The sequence below is a fragment of the Chelmon rostratus genome, chromosome 20, assembly GCF_017976325.1.
Source record: "Chelmon rostratus isolate fCheRos1 chromosome 20, fCheRos1.pri, whole genome shotgun sequence".
Lineage (NCBI taxonomy): Eukaryota > Metazoa > Chordata > Actinopteri > Chaetodontiformes > Chaetodontidae > Chelmon > Chelmon rostratus.
In genome coordinates, this window is record NC_055677.1 from 20,687,506 (window position 1) to 20,707,193 (window position 19,688).

Genomic DNA, 19,688 nt, shown 5'->3' on the forward strand with positions numbered 1-19,688 from the left:
CTCTGTGGTTGCTGGAATGGGCTGAACCGCAAAGTCATGTTTTCCCAATTCTTGACTGTTTCCCCACATGAATAATCTACTGGCAGTTCTTTTATAGCTGTATTGTAACTCTGTGGTTTTGAGTCAAATCCATAAATGACTTCAGTATGTTTCTGAGAGAGAAATGTGCTGTGTATATGTGTGAGGCAGAGGGTGTGACGAGGGTAAAACCATCTCATAATTTCTAGATAAATATTTGGGAATTCAAGACTTGATGAAAGTTACAGGTTGAAATATAAATGTATTGTTTGGATGATTAATTGCTTCTTTTTTTTTTTTGTACTTTCATCCACAATCTCTTGGCTGATTGACCAGATTTTTGAACATCATTCAAACAGATGCTGCTCCCAGCGACATTTTTCTAATGATTTGGACAACCGATCAAATTCAGATTCATTCACTGAGCCCCGTGCAACTGCTCACGCTGTCCGTCTGTAAACAATCCGTTTCCCACAGCTCAGCCCTGTTTCAATAACAGTTGGTATTTTTCCTGCACCCCTCAGCTTCCAGAAAGAATTCTCCTTCGACGAAAAAGACGACTCAGCCAAAAGCACCAAGGATATAGATGTTAGTCTCTTGGCCAGTCTTCCCAAAGGTGAGTAAGGGTTTTTTGGGTTGTTTTTATTTTTTTTATATCTGCCTGCTTGCAAATGGCCCAACACAATGTCAACTTTCCCAGGGTTTTTGAAAGTCACTGTTGTGCAACAGCAGCCTCTTTGCCAGGTGGATTCATGACAAAATTTCTCTAAAACCAGTTTTTCTACAAACACAGTCCTCAAATATTGTTTGCCGCTGTACTTTCTGTGTTCTTGACAGGCTTCATTTCCTTCAAAATGTAGGTCCAATAAAGAGATATGGCTCTATAGAGGTTTGTGAGTCTGTCAAGTCTGGATGGAGAATTAATAGTTTTATGAGCTGCTGTTTGGTGCTGGGCAGTTCACGTACAGTGGGTTTTTAGAGCTTTTTCACTGAAAGTAGCTGCTTGCCATAGCTGAAAGCAATGCTATTGGAGCACTGAAAGTGAAACAAAAAGGTGAAGTTGTGAGCTTGAAAACCAAACAATAAGTAAAAAGATGCTACACAACTTTGTAGAGCTGAGAGTTGTTGAGTCAGGTAATAATTATCTGTGGGTTCATCACTACAAGTAAAACCTTTTACAACATAGTCAGGAATTTTGTCAAATACATTTTATTCAAGAATATTGAAAGCAAAGTTGATGGGATTTTTAACAGGTATTCAAAAGAATTATATTCACTTATAAGCAGTACTCAGTAAAATGCAGCTAAACCCAGACCCCATAAATAACTGACAATACAGTCTTGATTAAGAACAATGCAAACAAAAAAATCTGCATCCAGGTAAAACCGATAAATGTCCGTGACTGTCGTTTGGTTTTGCTAGGATTGTGCTGCTAAGACAGGTGTTTTCCTTTCACTGCACTGTAATGGTGTTATGTTTGTTATTCTTCCTTTAGTCTCTGAATTAAGGAAACGATTTGAAGGCATTACCACAAGCGCAAGTGACTGGGAAATGAACAGGTGAGAGGGTAATATGTGTAAAAGGCTGCAGGCGTTTTTGATAATGATAATGTCGTGGCGGATAATAACATGTCTAAGGTTGACTTCTTCTCTACTTCCCTGTCCCTGTGCAGAAAGGAACGTATTGCTCGGCGGTTGGAGGGCATAGAGGGTGAGGTGCATCCATCTCTGCTGCCTAGCTTGGTGGCCAACCGCCTTCTGGAGGAGGACACGCCACGATACACCCGGGCCTCTGACCCCTGTGAGCCCTGTGGTGGTGAGACAAATACATTACCAAGAAGACTTTTTGGCTCTTTTTTTGAGTGTGGTTATATGACAATAACTGACTTGTGTCCTCTCTGCATCCTCTAGTTACAGTCCAGCGGTATGGCACGGAAGGATTTGAAAACCCAGAAATGCAGTTTACGGCTCCAGAGCGCCCATCCAGAGCACGATGCAGACCTGAACCTCCGTCCTCCATCCACACAGAACCTGTCTACAGTTCTCGGGCACTGGTCGTGGAGCCTGAGTCTAAAGCCGAACGCATTGCCCGCTACAAGGCTGAGCGGCGCAGGCAGCTGGCTGAGCGGTACGGCATCTCTTTGGATCAGGAGCCGGACTTGGACTGTCCCTCCCGCTACGATCGCACCAGGAAAGAGTCAGAAGGCTCAGAGAGGCGAAACAGAGCGGAGTCAGTGGGGGAGGAAGGGAGGGATATCACCCTGACATCTTACACCAGTACCTCTGCCACAAGCCCAAGAGCGGGACGCAAAGCCCCACAGCACAGCCACCCCGACCCCAGTTACGAGATGGGTCGAAGCAGAGTGGACTCGTTCTCAGAGAGGGAGAGGCTGATGAACCTGGAGAATCAACGCCGAGCAGCTCCTCCTGAGCCACCATCCTCTTCCTCATACATGGATGTGACATCATTGTCCTCAGCCGCCAGGGTGTCTGCTAAGGACCACTCAGTCACAGGGATGCCACCCAGTTCCCCCAGGCTGAGCAGGCACCCTTCCCTCTCCTCACCCAAACACGGGGTTTCTCCTGGGGACCTATTCATCGAGCAGCAGGCCCACAACATCCTCAGCAGACAGGGGTGAGCGGTCTTGATCACTCTTCCTTTTTGCCTTCATTGTTTCTCCCTATTGTTTCACAAGACCCCAGATTCCCTTCAAATCTGTCTCAAACCTATGCACACAAGGTTTGAGCACGGTTTCCATGTGGCCCGAACACGGCTGTATCACTCTCTTTAATAGATGAACTCGCTGTGACAGCGTTATCCATCAGACTGACTCTCCCTTGTGTGTGTGTGTGTGTGCGTGTGTGTGTGTGTGTGTGTGTGTGTGTGTGTGTGTGCGCGTGTGTGCGTGTGCGTGTGTGCGCGTGCGTGCGTGCGCGCGTTTTTCTATCTCAGGTGCATCTGTTGAGAATAGCAAATTGCTGTACTTTTACATTCCCAAAGGAACTCTTACTGGCCAAGCTGTTGCTGTTTTGTTAGGAAGCGCTATAAACCAGGCTGTTTGGATGACGTAACCTCTGGGCAACATGAATTGTGGGAACATGTCAGCGGCCCTTAGTTCTTTCTTGCCCTGTGGCACCCAATCCCTGCTGCACACTAGGTTTCCTGTACAAAGAGAGATTAAGCTCAAATGATACTTTCCACATCTGCATGGCTACCTGGATTAAGGTGACATGAAGCTATTACCTGCCCATAGCGCGCATGCAGCCCAAAGAGTTTTGTTTGCACGAACTGCACATGTGGACCTTGAGTGCATCTCTGCATTTATTATCTCCATTCAGCTCTTTGTTGTAGTGATGTTGTCCTGTTCCCACATCTCAGCTATTACTTGGGTTTTTGTAATGTCATCATAACTTAAATGATGGACAAAACTGCACAAATGAGATCCAGGTTGTAATAAACTGGAGTTATCTTTTAATTGGTTCAGCCAATAGCCTGATTAGCAGTTCCAGTGCTCAGTGAATTCGGAATTCATTAAATTCTTCTGAGCACGAAGTGTTTATTCTTGTAGTGGCTTTTTCTCAAAGAGAACACTGTGAAAAATGGTGCTATAGCCCAAAGTATTGAAAGTTACCTTTTGCGTTTTTAGCATCTGATTTTAAAGACCTCAGCAGCCAGCAGATGTTGATTCTAAATTTCTATCTTTATGGTGCTTTTTCTGAAGCAACAGTCGTTTCTGTTGCACATGCTAAGTTCTAAGGACTGTTTTTGAGAGTACAGATAGTATCACTTCCATATATCTATCTTCCCAATTTCTGATGTAACAGACAGCTGGTCCAGTCCAGGTCCTGATCAGGCTTTGGCCCTGTGGTCCATGTTTCTAATGAACAGATGAAGATGTTTCTACGACCACGCTGTCATTCCCTAGCCTATGTTCTCGCCTGCAGCGCCCACTCTCACTGTTCCTCAATCCCTCTCAGGTTGCAAAGCTTGGCCGGCGTGTGTGTCTGTGGTGCAGGGAGGGTGTTGTGTTACTGGGCGGCTCGGCGTGACTCCACGGTCAGATCTCTGACCCACAGCTGGGTTTGATCAAGCCCAGCAAGGCCTGATGGGAAAGCAGCACACAGGAGAGCGTCCCCTCTACCTTTTCTCAGGCTGTCTGTGGGCCCCTCAAAATTCTTTGACAAGTCTGACACAAATAGCTACATTTTAGGACTTAGCCATAAATGTCATGTCATGAACGAAGGCCATTTTTTTCTAACCATTTAATGACCTTGACTTCATTTTTGACCTTGGAAACTGTTTGTTTCAGTATGCATACTTAAACACTATGTGCATTAAAATTATTATTATTAAAGATACTGTCATTGGCCATCCTCTTTACATTGCTTCTGATAGTAATTACAGATCCTTCAGAAGAAGCTGTTTATTTTTTACAGTATGGAAATCATCTCTCATAGAAGATGACCATTAGGACATTTTTTTGATCTAATGTAGCATTGAAAAATATTATCATGACATTATTTCTTTTTTTCTTATTGGGAGTGTTGGACAGCAGTTGAGTTGAAGTGAAATTGATTGTTGCCATGAACTCATTTAAAAGCATCAAAAGCCAACATGTGACATGCATTATTGGATAGAGAGGCCAGAAAAAGGTATGAAGCGCTACGCAGGTCATGTGTGAGTGGATCTTAATTACTTGTCAGTAGGACACCCTGTCCTGCAGTGATTATGACGTGTCGTGACGTGATCACAGCTGATACTGAGTATGCTTGGATCCATTCGGATCCACTCGGGTTTTAGACATATTGACACACCGACCCAAGATCTGTGGCAGTTAAACCCCTACCTGACCTGATTAGGCTGAGTATAATTTGGAAGTGGTCCAGCTCGGGTCCTCTCTTTCTGTATTCATGACTGCGGCACATTCTCCCTGATTCTGTCGAACTCAGGCTTCTGCTTAATTAAAGTGATCTGTCTTTATGTAGCATCAGAGGGGCAGCATGACTCATCTGCCTTTTGGCTGTGGTGTAGTGAGACGGCATTTCCTCTGAATATGTGCTTCGGTAGATAAATCTGACTTTAGAGAGCCTTCTCTCTTCATACAGTGAAGCACTGATAACATGGTTTATTCCACACAGCATAGATTCACTCTGTGGCCAGATTTGATCTGATATAAGTCAACAGACATATTCTGTTTTTCTTGTTGCTCTTATTTTAACAAACAACAAAAACGTAACATGTAACTCACATTTTATTGAGTGTGATGTCAGTAACCACAGTAACAAAGAAATGTCTCACCGGGGAGTTGAGCTTGTATGCTTAGCAGGATCCTGCTGGTGGCCAAGCCTATTCTCATTCTGGTCAAGCTCAGTGTGAAGTCAGTGGTGTGTGTAATGTAGTGCCGTGTGCTCTGAGAGGAAAGGCTGAGTGCTGAATCTAGACTTTGACCCACTCACTTGTCTCCCATTGGGTTTCCATTGGTACAGTGCGAGGGGGACCCTGAGCACTGATTGGTTCCTCCAGACTGATGCTGAGGGCGACACCCATTCCCTCATCAACTGGCCCTCGAGGTACCCCCAGGCTGGTTGTGTCTCACCCCTGTATCACCTGCCATGTGTCATTCAGCTGGACTTACCAGAGCCCATCAAGCCTTATGAGCAGTGCTTCGTAGATCAGAACAGAACCCAACGCCTCCCTACATCACTATAATGTCTTTTCTCATCTCATAGGGTTACAGTTTGGGTCCTGGGCTGATTAGAAGACAGAAATGTTTAAGAGCCTCTGCTTTGAGCTTGAGAGTCAGCTGACATCACATCATGATCATCCTCATTGCCACAAGCTGTTCCCTTTGCTTCGGACCATAACTTCATTTCCCATGCACATGTTGCTGTGTTCAGTTTAACCCCCATGTGAAAAAAAATGTTTGCAGGAACATATTATGTTGAACATCTTAAGGTAAAACTTTGGGTGGTGATGTTGCCATACTGTGACTTGAGGTTTGGGGACAATTAGCACCTTCCACTCTGATTTCACTTCACTTTTCTTCCTTTTTTATTTGCCACTGCTCACCTTATCAGAAATTAGGTTAGGTAGGTGCTGTCTCAAATAAGGCTGGATATCATTTCAAGTTTTTCAGTACCAGTGCTAATATAAGACAAGTTTTGTTGTAGAAACTAAAATCATCGTGTGTCTGTTAGAGCTACAACACTTATTGTTAGATTCGGTTTCTAGGAAAATATTTTGTCCTTTATAAACATTGATCAGTGTGCTTAGAAATCATAGAATAAAGAGACTCCTTATAACTTCAGTTGTTGCCTCCTAATCAGCAGACTTGGAGGTTTTCTTCAGTATCTGAGTACTCCAGTGATGGTTGTCTGTACATCCACTGAAATAGCTAATAGCTATTCCAGCAAACTTACTGAGTCCATTTGAACATATTTCCAGCTTGCACCCCCCTGTCGGAAACTGAGAACATGATTATCCTAAATAGAGGCAAGAAGAAGGAGAACCATAGTTCACATGCAGATATTCCACCTGTGTTCACAAGATGTGGACATACAGGCCAAAAGCTGTCCTAGAACATGCACAGTACAACTCACATACAAATATATAGCATTTTTACTAGCCCAGCCTATTCTGAAAATATCAATATATAGCATTGCTAACCTCGACACTAGGTGGCTCTGCTTAAAGCCTGCATGTAAATAAAGGTAGTAAACATCAAGCACAAAAGTCAAAGGGTTAATTGGCAATCAGAATAGGTAGCTGCAGGCCTAGTTTTAATATCTTACTCTGAGGAACTGGAACGTGTTTTCCATCAACATGCTGAATTTCCTCATGGATCAGGATTTAATGTCTTACCACAAGTAGCCAGAACAAAGGAAAGTGGCTCTAAATACAAGGACAGTAAAAAACTTTGCAACACTATGATTTAGGAACTATTTGATCTAGCAAGATAAGAACTCTGACCAAGCACTTGAATTCAACTCTCAGTATTTGACAACATTTGCAACTTGTTTCTGAGGACACATTGTGGCCATATATGGAAAAGTATTGAAGTTTGATACCCAAAGAAGAAAAAGAATCAGCTCCTCCATCACGCTGACAGACAGACTGAAAGAATCATCAGATTAGAGTTCAAGCTGAGTGCTGTGTTTGTCTGCTCCTTTTATCAATAGTCATCGTTGTGAGTGTAAGAGACATATGCTGTGTCTATTCATGTAGCACAAATGCTAACCAGCCCTTTGTTTCCCTGAAGAATCAGAGTTAGGGAGAGGCTTGCCAGGGAGGAGGGCCGCCAACGCAGCCCCGAGCTGGGAAATGTTGCAGAAACGTCGGCGTACCGCAGACAATTTCAGCACCAGACCCATCCTTCCTCACACTACCACACAGACCCACTGGGCCCCCAACAGGGTTACTCCCATCCCCACCATCACCCTGTGGCACAGCTATCTCGACCTGGGCCAGTGGGAGGACAGGAAGTTGGCGGTTACACCAGTTACCTGTCCATGGCGTCTGGTCCTGCATCCAGAGCCGGGCAGCAGCAGCAGCCCCAGGAGGAAGAGACTGAGGAGTCAGAGGATGTGAGGACAGAGGGCCTTCTGAGGAGCAGGAAAGCAGTGTTGCCCTCTGAGATCCGCCGCAGGGAGAGGAGCACTGAGGACCCGTGGAGAGGTAGAGGGGAAGAGGAGCTAGGAATGTCCAAGGTGCTGAGTCTCAGCCAGGCAAGGGAGGCTGAGGCAGAGAACCCTGTGAGAGGAGGACACAGAGGGAGAGCCAGATGGGATGAAACAGAGCACACCTCCCATCTGCAGACATCAGAGAGCAGGCCCAGAGAGCGTGAAAATGCCATTTATATCCACAAAGGGTTGGCTACCACCCACATCCAGCCCAGAGCGGCACATGCAGGTCCAGGGAACTCCACCTCCAGCGCAGCCCTGAACCGCTCGGTGTCAGATACAGGAGATCCACGAGTGCCCATTCAGAGGAACCTGCAGCACCAGGCCCACTACCCCCGAGAGGTCAGGGAGGGTGAGGCTTTCAGTAACCGAGAGAGTCAGCATGACGCCCGGGTGTCTGTGGCCCAGCTCAGACACTCCTACATGGAGAGCACCACCACCCCACCAACCAGTCGCAGGAATGAGCTGTAGGTGGCAAAGGGAAATGCTTCTCACTGGCTGGCTTCTCTAGAACTCACACTGATGCTTGCTGCCTAACATCAGCTGGCTACTGAATGACTAACAAGCAACTAAGGCCGGAGTAACGCCAAAGCATAAATCTATTGCAGAGTTTCTAACCTGTAGAGGTGGCTTTCATGTGTTAATCGCCCACGCTTCCAATGATGTTTGGTTTTTGGCACTGTGATTTGCTCGGTGCTACCTGGAGCCTGTGAATGTGTGCATGCTTTAACTGCCAGTAAATCTGCATGCTCTTTCTCATGTACTTCAAAACCAGGGGTGTCACTGACAAACCTCCACCTCTGCTTGTAAACATCTGCACTTTTGCTCCCAGTCCCTCTCTGTCTCTTCCTCATCATGCTGTGTTTTCTCTTTCCTCTGGGTGCTCTATCTGTTGGACCCTCTCCTTGGGTGACGCCTCCAGTGAAGTTGAGGGGGACAGGGCACTCATGGGCTATGAGGCCCCATGGAGAGGGGAGAGGGACAGGGGGCGCAGGCCCCGCCAGTATATCTGTCCCGGGGAGAGTAGAAAGACCTCAGAGAGGTTTAGGACGCAGCCCATCACTTCTGCTGAGCGCAAGGAGACTGATAGGTACTGCTTTGGACTCGAGAATGCATGGCTGAGCGTGAAGAATGCTGGGAAATATCCATATGATCCTGCATGCCAAAGAAATCACATTATGATGTTTTGTAATATTTGGTGCACAGAAATGTTGATTCCAATCAGGTTGTGGTGCACTGTACTGATAAATCATCAAGTCTGTCATGTTTAGTGTACAGTAAATCATTCTGTAGTATGTAGTAAATCCATAATCAGATTAATGGCATGAGCTGGATCACACACACACACACACACACACACAGAGAGACATGTACACACTCAGTTTCTCCTTGATTTAGCCCCTTACTCTAACAACATTAGCAAACAGGGAAGCTTAAAGGCCAAAGGTCTCTGTGATTGGGCCTTGGCAATGGTCATCACATGTGACCATACCAGAGAAGAATGAATTGGCCTTTGTTGGTAATCACTCCCTGAGACCATGGAACCGAACAGACTTCTGTAATGCTGTCTAATTCTCTAGCTTAGTCTGCTTTGCTAGACTGTGTTTCGCCTTTTTCATTTCTTCTCCTAACACTCGCCGTCGCTTTTCCAGTGTAACAGAAACGCCGGCTTCTCTCTGCATCTCCTCACCTCCTGTGCGACGAGCTTTCTCTCTCTTGTCTCCAATGACTCACCAACCTTTTATATTACCGAATTATGCATTGCTGCATGGACACTGGAAGCTTTTGCTAACTTTCTTTTCTCTTTGCCTTTGTAAAGGTCCTGTGTGAGTTCAGAGTTTGCTTCCACTGAAGGTAAGTCCCTTTTTTCCTTAGAAGTGAATACACAGATTTTGTCATAAATGGTCAGAATTGAACTACATTTGTCGATAAACACAGTTATAGTCATTTAGGATTAATTGTACTCAACGTATGTCCCACAAACACATGTACTGTACGAACATGAAGTAAACATTAAGGTCAAGAACTACTGTCGCTCTGCATACAAGTGCTGGAGGAGTAATTGATTAAGAAAGGCCAGCTTTAGTGGAATTATTGGCCTGTCTGTAGTATGTCTTTGACCAGCGAGATTGCTTGGCTCAGACTTCCTGTTGCATAATGTCTGGTGGCACATTTACAGCAGTAAAAGTGATGCAGTTTTGTTTGTTGCTGATGAATCATGCAGGGACAATAGTTTTAGTTTCATGGTGTAATTTTGACATATGAGTTAATGCTACCAAAAGCAAACATTTACACTGTATTAGGTTCTTTGAAACAGTAAGAATGCCAACAAAAGCTAAGTGGAGGACTCGTGACAGTCTCAAGTCTCTGAGTGACTTCAGTTTCATCAGTCTTTTTTCTTGGGAGGGGCTGAGTTGATGATGATGTCAACAGCAGCTAGTTAGGTGCAGAGTTTCAGTGTGGGACAGACGCTGTTATCTAAAGCTGGTCAATACTTAACAACTGAAGTACTAAATCCTTAACTACGGCTAAACAATGTCTGGTCCAGTTGCCAATGAAAACAACATGATTGACATGAATATCTGGAGTTTCGGAGTTGCAGCCAACCATAAATGAATAAAATAGACTTTCCAGTGTCTCTCTATCAAAGCATCAAGAATAGACAGACTTAAATCTGCCTTTTTAAGGTCTTATGTTTTTACCAGGGAAGCCCAACATTTTGAAGTGGAGTTTACAGAGTCGTTACTTGTGCTCACAGTAGCATAACAGCACAGCAGCTGAGGGCAAGAGCAGCTCATCTGCTTCTTATAAGCACACACTCAGCCGGGACGCCTTTTGTTCTGACAGAATTAGAGGGAGCAGAGCGTCAGTCAAAGGGAATAGCTGTTTGGTGATGTCATGTCATATGCCTTGCAGAGAGTGTGTGAGTGTGTGTGCAGCCATGCCTCTCACACCTGTCTGGCGCTGCATCGTCTCACCCGTGACGCCAGTCGCAGGTTTTATGGTTTATCTTTGCTCCCAGCTATAAAGCCAGATGGTTCTGGTGGTGTGTAGTGATGAATGTAAACACTATGACGGTGATGAGTGGATTTGAAATTAGAAATTTAGAAAAGTCTCCTTTGATCACAGCAGATGGAATATTTCTGGGAGACGACAAATGTAAATCAGTCGAATCTCTGAAGAGTTTGCACATCAGCAGTGAATTTGCTGTCATATATTCATCTAACAGGATTATGCTGGAAAAAGTTAAATAGTCGTGTCTTCTACGCTGTAAACAGAAGGCTGATTTTTCCCCATCAGACTGTTTTGAAATTCAGGTTTACCCATGAAACGATTTTTAGCGAGGACAAATAATTGGCTGTTCGCTAAGCCCACCCCCCTTATTTACTGATGCTGCCCCTGGTTTAGAAACTTCGCAGAATTAGATACAGTAAAGTCTTTGAAGTTGGAACAATGTTCAGTTGGTCAGGTCAGCAGGTTGTTAATGGAGGTCATTCTGACCATAATCTTTTCATCCAAAGTTTCTGAAGTGTCTTCTTTCTCTCTGCCTCGGTCTCCACAGCTGATGAAGAGAAGCTCGATGAACGAGCCAAGCTGAGCGTAGCAGCCAAGCGCTCTCTCTTCAGGGTGAGCTTCAACTATGTTTGTCCTCTCATTTCTGCACAGTGCATGCTGCATTCAGACACCAAGTGTGGAGAAATGTGCTTCCAATCAAAGACACAAACATTGACACGGTCTGCTTTTTTTTTTGTCCTTCCTGTCCTCCTTCCTGTGAGGATTTAGAGATGACAACTTGGAAATACTCACGATTTGGTTTCAGCGCAGGCGTTCTACCGAAACCAGCATTTTGATGGAGCACATTTCACTCCACATCTGTGAAATTGACCTGAAACATGTCCTGTTGTCTCAGTTGGTTAAGCTCAGTTCAGTAGATGCTTTAATTTCCGAACAGCTGTGATAATTGATCTTAATGTACTCAATCGTCTGTCTTTAATCACTGTTAATCAATGCTAATTGCTAGAGCCATATGGTCATCTGCTTCAGAGACCGATTCAGTCATCAAGCCCACTGTCACTCAATGCAAATATTCTCTGCTTAAAGTCTGTGAAGCCCATGTTTCATCAGTCTTTCACTTGCAACACAGCCTCACGGCAGCTCAGGGAAGTTATCCCACTAGAGTTAAGGTGAGGTGAAATATTGATTTAGAATGATTTTCCATGTTTACCCCAATGTTTCCATTCAGGAACTGGAGAAGAGCATTGACGGCGCAGCACCTACAGCAAGGTCCAGGAACGCAGCGGTGGACAGGAGACTAAGACGGACACAAGACCGATCCAGAACTCAGCCAGTCACCACTGAGGAAGTAGTCATCGCTGCCAGGTACATCTCTGCAGGTTTCTTTGTTTAAAGCAGAAGGCTAAAGGCATAGTTTGTCATCTTTGGAAATGTGCTTTTTTGAGGTACATGAGAAGATCAATAACATTTTCAGGTCTTCAGTGTGGAGTTAGATGCATGAGGGGATTAGTTTAGCTTAGCATAAAAACTGGAAGACTGGCACTCTCTGGCCCTGGCTGCTGATCGGCAAAAGACAGTTACAGCGGAATCTCAGCTTGTCATTTTTACCCTTTTTTTTTTCCAAATTAAATAAACAAGAGATATTGTGTGATCTTTAGAGGTATTGTAGATGTATTTATGAACCTCAGAGAGAACCAGGCGAGTCGTTTCCTCTTGCTTTCAGTCTTTATGCTAAGATAAGGTGGTGTACAGACTGCAGGTAGCTGGAGGTAGCAGCCATTGCTCAACAAAAAGCCCTTATTAAAACTTTGTCTCTCTTCCTCCTCATCCTCGTTATCATCTGCTCTCTAATTCGCTGGCGTCCACTGCGCACCATCGCTGACTTCAGTGTTCAATCCGTGTTTACTTGTATAAGACAGCAAGCTGCGTGTGACGTCGTATGACATGTTACTTTTCATTTGTGCATGCGGGTCAGTTCAGGACTGTGACCAGTTCACACTGGAATCTGATATCGGCCAGTAAAATGGATGAGCAATAAATCCAATCTGATCTAAGAAAAAGCAATGAGGGCATAACAAACATTCCTTTAAATCAGTTCACCTCAATGGTTTCTAGTCACATTTCAGAGATCTGAGATTTCTGCCTCCACCCCAGGACAGCAGTGAACAGGATGTTGTTGTGTTGTGTTCACAGCCATGAGAATAACTGAAAATTTTAATCATTCAACAGCAACATGATTTTGTGGAGACATGAATTATCCAGATATCACCGTGATCAGTTTTGGAACAAAATACAGCAGAAATAGTCTGTAGATTCTTTGGACTATCCTGAGTTTTTCACATATATATATATATATATATGAAAAAAACGTTATAATATACATATATACATATACACTGTGTGTTTTGTTATTTGGGTTGAACCTGCCTTCTCAATATTTGAAACTTCTCTAAGCTTTAATGCAGCAACTTTTTCTTCTGTTGTCATCCTGATGGCTAACCCGTAACATTCTCTCACTCATGATTCAAAATGTCATTGTTTGTGATATTCTCCATGAATTCTGACATGAAATTTTACGAACACTGTTCTGACCCTGCTCTTGCTTTATCCTCTTCTCTCTTAGCTTAATTTGAAGTTTTTTTTTCTGGGAATCAAATGGGGTCATTCCCTTCTGTCACCTGTGTCTCTCTCTGCCTCTCTCTATGCGTGACTTTGTCCTCGTCCTTGGCTCCTGTAGCGTCCCCACTCACGTGCCACAAACAGTGAGCGTTCACACTGCTGTAGCACGTGTCCCCAGCCCCACCCTAGTTTGCAGCACTGTCCCGCCGTACAGGTACATGGCACGGACATGAATGCTCATGCCAACCTGCAGTGTGTGACTAACATGATTGACGTTATTGACATAGAGTTCTTTTCAGACTGATGCTCTCGCAAGTTTGACCTTACAGGATGTGAATGATGGAAGCTCTTAGTAGTGTGATATCGTCATGCACAATGTCTTTTTGAGTTTTGGTGCCCTCCTAAGCGACTGCAGGAAACTACATTATTGAATTATTAAAGGACTAAAAAGACTAGAGGGAGTTTACCTAATGTCATAGTTTTGTTTTTGGTCGGCATGATTTACTGTGTGTGTGTGTGTAACCACCTGTTTTACGACACAATACTACCTGCCATGTAGCATGCCACTTGCTAGCTTGCTTGAGCTCCTCCCCTGCTCACCAGAAGTCTCCTTTTCTGCTACCCCTTTTTCTCTCGGGTGTTTTCCTGCCCCTCAGCCTGCAGGCAGCCTTGCAGCAGAGCGCCACCGCCCAGGAGCCGGTGTGGGAGGCCCGGCAGGTGCAGGATATCCAGGAGAGCCAGGGCGTTGAGCCGGTGTCCACAATGCAGGGCCAGGGCCAGGGCCAGGGCCAGGGCCAGGGCCAGGAGGAGCCTGACCTCTGCACCCTCAGCTTGGCAGAGAAGATGGCCCTGTTCAACAGACTGGCTCAGCCTCCCACCAGGGTAACCCGCACCCGAGGGGACACTCGCCAGCGCAGGGCCAACGCTCGCTACCAGACGCAGCCCATAACACTGGGAGATTTGGAGCAGGTAGGGGAGGAGCAGGAAAATGTGCAGTTTATCCTGCAGAATAATAAACTAAAATTATTCCAGCTCTCTACCTTTTATTCTAACGAGAATGTATTGCTGTTTCTTGAGTTTGTGAAGTTTTGGAAAGCAGAGAGATTTTTGCACAAAGCTGTAAAGTGTCACACATACATCGTTTAAAAGAATTGCTAAATGATGTGCTCGAGAATATCTTGGCCCAGTCACGATGTCTGTCTCGAGTGTGAGAAAGTCAAGCAAAAAGCAGAGACTTCAGGAGGTAGCTGCACCCAAAGGTGAATAATTTTTGCACCTATCTGCAATATGGTAAACTGAATCAGACTATTAAGTAAAAACAAAGACCATGAGATATAACATTAAGAAAATATTAAGTGTATCAGAGTTTCAGGCAGATGCAATACGACCCATTTCTGCTAGAATAGAGCGTACATGAACCATGCATTGTAGCATGTGCGTGTCTCTGCTCCAGGAGTCTTCAGACATAGACATCACTGATGAACAGGAGCTGTGTGACAGCCCAGTAGAGCACCTGCAAGTAAGGTTCCTCTGAACTATCACCATGCATTTGCCTGAGACAGTGGAGTCTGGCACAGCTGGAGCACTCTCCTCAGAAATGAGCGCACATTTCTGTGAACAACACACGCTGTATGGCATCATGTCCATGTTGTGTGATTTCATCCCGAATGTACAGCGCATGGCCCGGCTTCTGAGCAAGTTGTGACTCAGTTCTCATCATCCCGATGTGTCAGTAGGGAGGCTGCGGTGTGTGGATGGGTGGGGCTGCAGGCCATGTTTCAGTGGGCTTGAAAGATGCTCCGGGGTGAACGAGAGGAGAACAAAAGCACTCCAACTCCCGCTCGCCGCCACATGGACTGAAAGCAGCTATTTGTCATCAGCTCGTTTGAAACTGGCAACTGCTTCAGGGAGGGGAAGCATGAGAAAGAGGAGTGAGGCTGAAAGAAAAAGGAGTTGAAGGACTGTGTTTACAGAAAAGATTTTGCAAGATTTTTCTCAGCGCTTTTGTGGTTTCCATGGATGTTCACTGTTGCTTCTCATTTATTACTCAGCAGAAACATCAGGTTAGTTCCCATGCTTTTGTTGTGAAGTAATGGTTATAAATTTGAAAAGTGTGTCTTTTGGCTACAGCTGGATGCATTGTGCGTAGGGGGGGTTGCTGGCATGGCTTTGTGATGTGGGCTGCAACTGACCGGCGTGATAGGCCGCCCTTTGATGCTCAGGAAGTGCAGTGAGTCAGGCAGGCGGTGATTCGTCAGCGTGATTCTCTTCATTTTGTGTGTGTGTGCAGTTCGCGCGACCTGTTTCTCAGCCTCTTTGGCAAACTGACCCACTTCTGTCTTTGTGACTCTCTCTGCCTCCTTGTTTCACAGCTTCAGAACGGCACAGGCTCTCGGTTCGAGCACCTCCCTGCTTCATCCTCCTCCTCTGCTCTGAGAGCAGGAGGCACCGTCTCCACTGACCACGCCGGAGACATCCACATAACCAGAGCAGCGACCCGGCTTGAACCCCTCCCTCCCTCCAGCTCCGCCACGTCTCTGCCCCCCCGCCATCCAGACGGACCAACCTGCAGGTCCCAGGACGCCGTGGACCACCAGAGGCCCCGAATCTTGTCTGAGGAAGAAGACAGAGCTGATCTGGGAGGAGGGAAAAGGAAGCTGCCCTCTCCTCAGGGAGCGGTCAAGCAGGCCGCTCTGCCCCAGCCCCAGACTGGAAGAGAGAGGAGGGGGGAGGAGGAGGAGGAGCTACAGTGGCTGACCAGACAGGGGGGGGCCGTGCAGAGCTCAAAGAGCCACATGCTCCAGGAGTGGCAGGAGGCGTATCTTAGGGAGGAAGGACAGTACCGAGACCTTCAGAGGAGCAAGGCCATCAGTGGAGGTAAGAAATCCAAAGATCTGTTGGAGCTTTTCACTTTCTGCTTCCTTTGTGTCGGAGAACTAATTCTTTGTTGCACTGTATGTGAACTTTGAACATCTGTTTGACAACTTTAACAAATTACATAATTTAAAAGTGATATTATGCTTTTCCACAGTTTATACAATATCAAGTCTAGCAAAGAACTTCAAACCACATTCGCTGTTACAATATCCAGCTTTGAGCAGATGTAAACTAACACTGGCCACATTTTTGTATACAAATGTCCTTAGTGACAAGATCTTGTGATAAGTGGGAGTTGGAGTTTTAAAGGTAAAGGGTTTGGGTTATGATACTTACAGAGCTAACTGTAAGACTAAAATCAGTACCACTGTCAATTTCAGGCTTTGAGCTAATTAGCAAATATTTTCACGCTTACATACAAAATTAAGATGGTGCTCATGGTTAACATCACACCACCATAACATTACCATGTTATGCTTGTCATAATGTTGTCATGTTAGCATTTTGAAATCAGGTTTTTCATGTATATTATCCACAAGTACAAAGCATTTTGTGGTAAGTGGTTGAACAAAATCATTTTTTTTAAGTGTGCAAATTAGCAAATGCTTGCATGCTAAGGATTTATACCTGATAAGTATCACCATGTTAGCATTGTCATTATAAGCATGTTAGCATGCTGATTAGCATTCAAAGCTCTGTGTTTTATTTGTACTTTACACACTATAGGGAGCAAGGATTTTTTTTTGGTGGTTTTGGCTTCCACAGAAAAAGATTTAAAGAAGAAAGTGATGCTGGATAGAGGAGTAAAGTGGGCTTTAATTATTTAAAGAGCGAACTGAATAAACACCAGTGTCAGTTTCACAGTCAACAAGCGCGTCTCATTCAACCACACTTCCTGCGGCTGTGAAAGTGTTACACTCAGACTGTGGCTGCAGACTTCCTTTATGTCTGAGCAGCAGTCACACTTCGGCTGGCTCTGCATCAGCTCGCAGCCTGTCAGAGAGCACAGACACCAGCCAGACGGTTGTGTTCGATTAGCAGCGTGGGGACAGTGCAGAGTAGAGTGGACGCACAGACACAAACGGGCAGTAGCGCCTGCACAAGCGAGCGTCAGTGTTCCTGCAGAGCAGCGTGGGTGATTTGATTACAGCTGTGGCAGGGAGGTTTGAAGCTGTGAAAAGCATCTGCGCTGCTTCTCACAGGAAGATCAGAGCCTCTTGGTAAGCATGAAAGATGTTTGCTCCCACGCTGTTTTGTGCTGCTTACTTTGCATCGTGAGAGTGATGACTGTACCTGCATGCAAAACCCTGTAGTCACTGAATTATTGGAATATTGTGGTATTTAGAGGGGTGAATCCTAAACATCAGGGAGATTCATAAATGGATCAATTTGTGCACTGTATTTTAAATCCTGTTTCACACCTCTTTTTATTCACATAAGCCCTTCCCAAGCAGCAAATGGTGCCATCTGAAATCTAATCCAGCGTGGGAACCATGTTCACATTTCTGCAATTGTTGTCATGCTATTGATTGTACTCACTCCTTCCTGTGTGCCGGTCTGCTCATGCTCGCAGAGCCGCCGGAGTCCACTGCGCTAACATCCAGAGCAGCATCTGGTTTGCCCAGGAGTGAGTGTCAGCCTCCAGCGGCAGACACACACACGGACGACAGCGGACACACACCGGGCCTGGTGGAGCTCGAGCAGGGAGACGAGCTGAGCGACATGATGACGGCCAGACACATGTCCATCAAAGAGAGGTGAGCCCGGTGGCTTGGTCAGCTCTTACTCATTTAAAGCTACGTCAGGACTGTTTCACTTGTCATTTAATCTGAATGCCAGTTACATCAGCTTGACCTAAAATATCGCATCAGTTGGTTAGTAAATGAAGCCAGCAAAGGTCAAGAAAACAGAGCGAGTTAGTGGATTGCTAGAGTTTTTATCACATTATGTGCTTCCTAGAATAAAGAGTGGAATATTAACAACAGAAGCAGAGTAGATAGAGTGGACGCTGTCATTCACACTGAAGTTTGAATGGTACTAAACTTAATACACCTGACTACAAAAGTTTGTTGGGATTATATGGGATATATAACAGGTGTTTTATATAATAAGTATTTTGGTCAGCAATCCAAAGTGTCTCAGTCGCTGTTACAGAAAATCGTCCCCACAGTCTTGGACTGTAAGGATGGTGTTAATGAGGTGAAGCTCACTCAATGGTTTCCTCCACACACACTGTTGGGAATTATGAACAAATAGTTCAGTCATCATTTCATCAGACCAGAGGGTTTTGCTTCTAAAGGTCTGAGAGTCGTTCAGGTGCTTTTTGCAAACTCCCAGCCCCCTGTCATGTCCCTTTTAGTGAGGAAGGGCTTCCATCTGGTCACTCTACCATAAAGGCCTGATTGGTGGAGTGCTGCGCTGATGGTTGTCCTTCTGTAACGTTCAGCCATCCCCACAAGCTTGCCTGTCTGACCAAGGCCCTTCGTCCCCGATAGTTCAGTTTAGCTGGGTAACCAGGTCTTGGGAGGCTGTTGGTGGTCCCAGACTTCTTCCATTTGAGAATGATGTAGGCCATCGAGCCCTTGGGCACATTCAGTGCTGCTTGGTCGCATATTGTCAGTACACACCATGTTTACATGTTACTTTATTTTTATGGAGTGAAATCGTTGCAGTGCATTTTAAATGTACTTGTCTAAGTTTTAACTGAAGCTCAGCACAGAATTCCCCGACAAATGAAATGATTACATAAGTGTAGTTATGTCACGTTGTGTTAACGAGCTGGTTGGACACTAAATTGATTGATGACATAATGGCAGTACATGTAAACTAGGGTTAAACGGTGTGTGTAGCCTGTTCTAGTTAGCTTGTCGTGCTTTCCGTCACGTCTCATTCTTTCACCATGTCGGCACGTCTGTGAGTCTTTTCGAAGGATTTTCCTGCAGGCACGATCTGTATCCCAGATACAGCTGGTGACATCTATTCAGTGTTACTTTCATCCTGTTATTTGGTGCCCCCGGGGCAGAACAGGGCATCCCCTCACTGGGTCACAGAGGGCTGGTTGTGAGAGGGCCAGAGGGCACTGCCAACACCCTGACCCCTCGGGTCTGCTCTGCTCCCTACTGACAGATGAGAGCTCAATAATCGGATCTCTGTTCTTTTCACTCTACACTTCAGTTTTTGATGTTTTAATCCTCCGTGTGCTTCGTGCCTCATCCCAGTTTCTCTCATCTAAAAGCTGATACATCTAAATTTAAAGTTAGTGTTCCCTTAATGTTTGGCGACGTTTACTTTAGCACCTTTTTTTATTGCTTTAACTCCTTGAGTGTGTCAAATACTCTCCCGGCCTGGTTACACTGACTGACATCTCTAAGTGATCTTTATGTCTAATTGTACTGTGTGTTTCTCCACGATCCAGAGCTTTACAGCATTTCTGACTGCGGCTGCTAAGCGGCATGCTGTCTGCCTCTGCTTTCTGTCTGC

At 45.3% G+C, this 19,688-nt stretch overlaps 1 protein-coding gene across 10 annotated transcripts in view; it reads left to right on the forward strand.

Moving 5' to 3' along the window:
* The window catches only part of svila (supervillin a), an 82,312-nt gene that overhangs the window by 36,871 nt on the left and 25,753 nt on the right, over positions 1–19,688 (forward strand). For 6 of the 10 annotated variants that reach the window (XM_041961083.1, XM_041961075.1, XM_041961081.1 and 3 more), the window contains 13 exons: positions 543–634; positions 1,514–1,577; positions 1,691–1,833; positions 1,929–2,652; positions 7,277–8,164; positions 9,517–9,551; positions 11,260–11,324; positions 11,941–12,077; positions 13,450–13,545; positions 13,988–14,300; positions 14,785–14,850; positions 15,704–16,208; positions 17,782–17,965. In XM_041961083.1, coding sequence (XP_041817017.1) covers positions 1,570–1,577; positions 1,691–1,833; positions 1,929–2,652; positions 7,277–8,164; positions 9,517–9,551; positions 11,260–11,324; positions 11,941–12,077; positions 13,450–13,545; positions 13,988–14,300; positions 14,785–14,850; positions 15,704–16,208; positions 17,782–17,965 — 3,164 coding nt within the window. In that variant the 5' untranslated portion in view covers positions 543–634; positions 1,514–1,569. The remainder of the gene's footprint in view (positions 1–542; positions 635–1,513; positions 1,578–1,690; positions 1,834–1,928; positions 2,653–7,276; positions 8,165–9,516; positions 9,552–11,259; positions 11,325–11,940; positions 12,078–13,449; positions 13,546–13,987; positions 14,301–14,784; positions 14,851–15,703; positions 16,209–17,781; positions 17,966–19,688) is intronic. The other 4 variants (XM_041961080.1, XM_041961084.1, XM_041961085.1 and 1 more) reach the window with 2 other exon arrangements.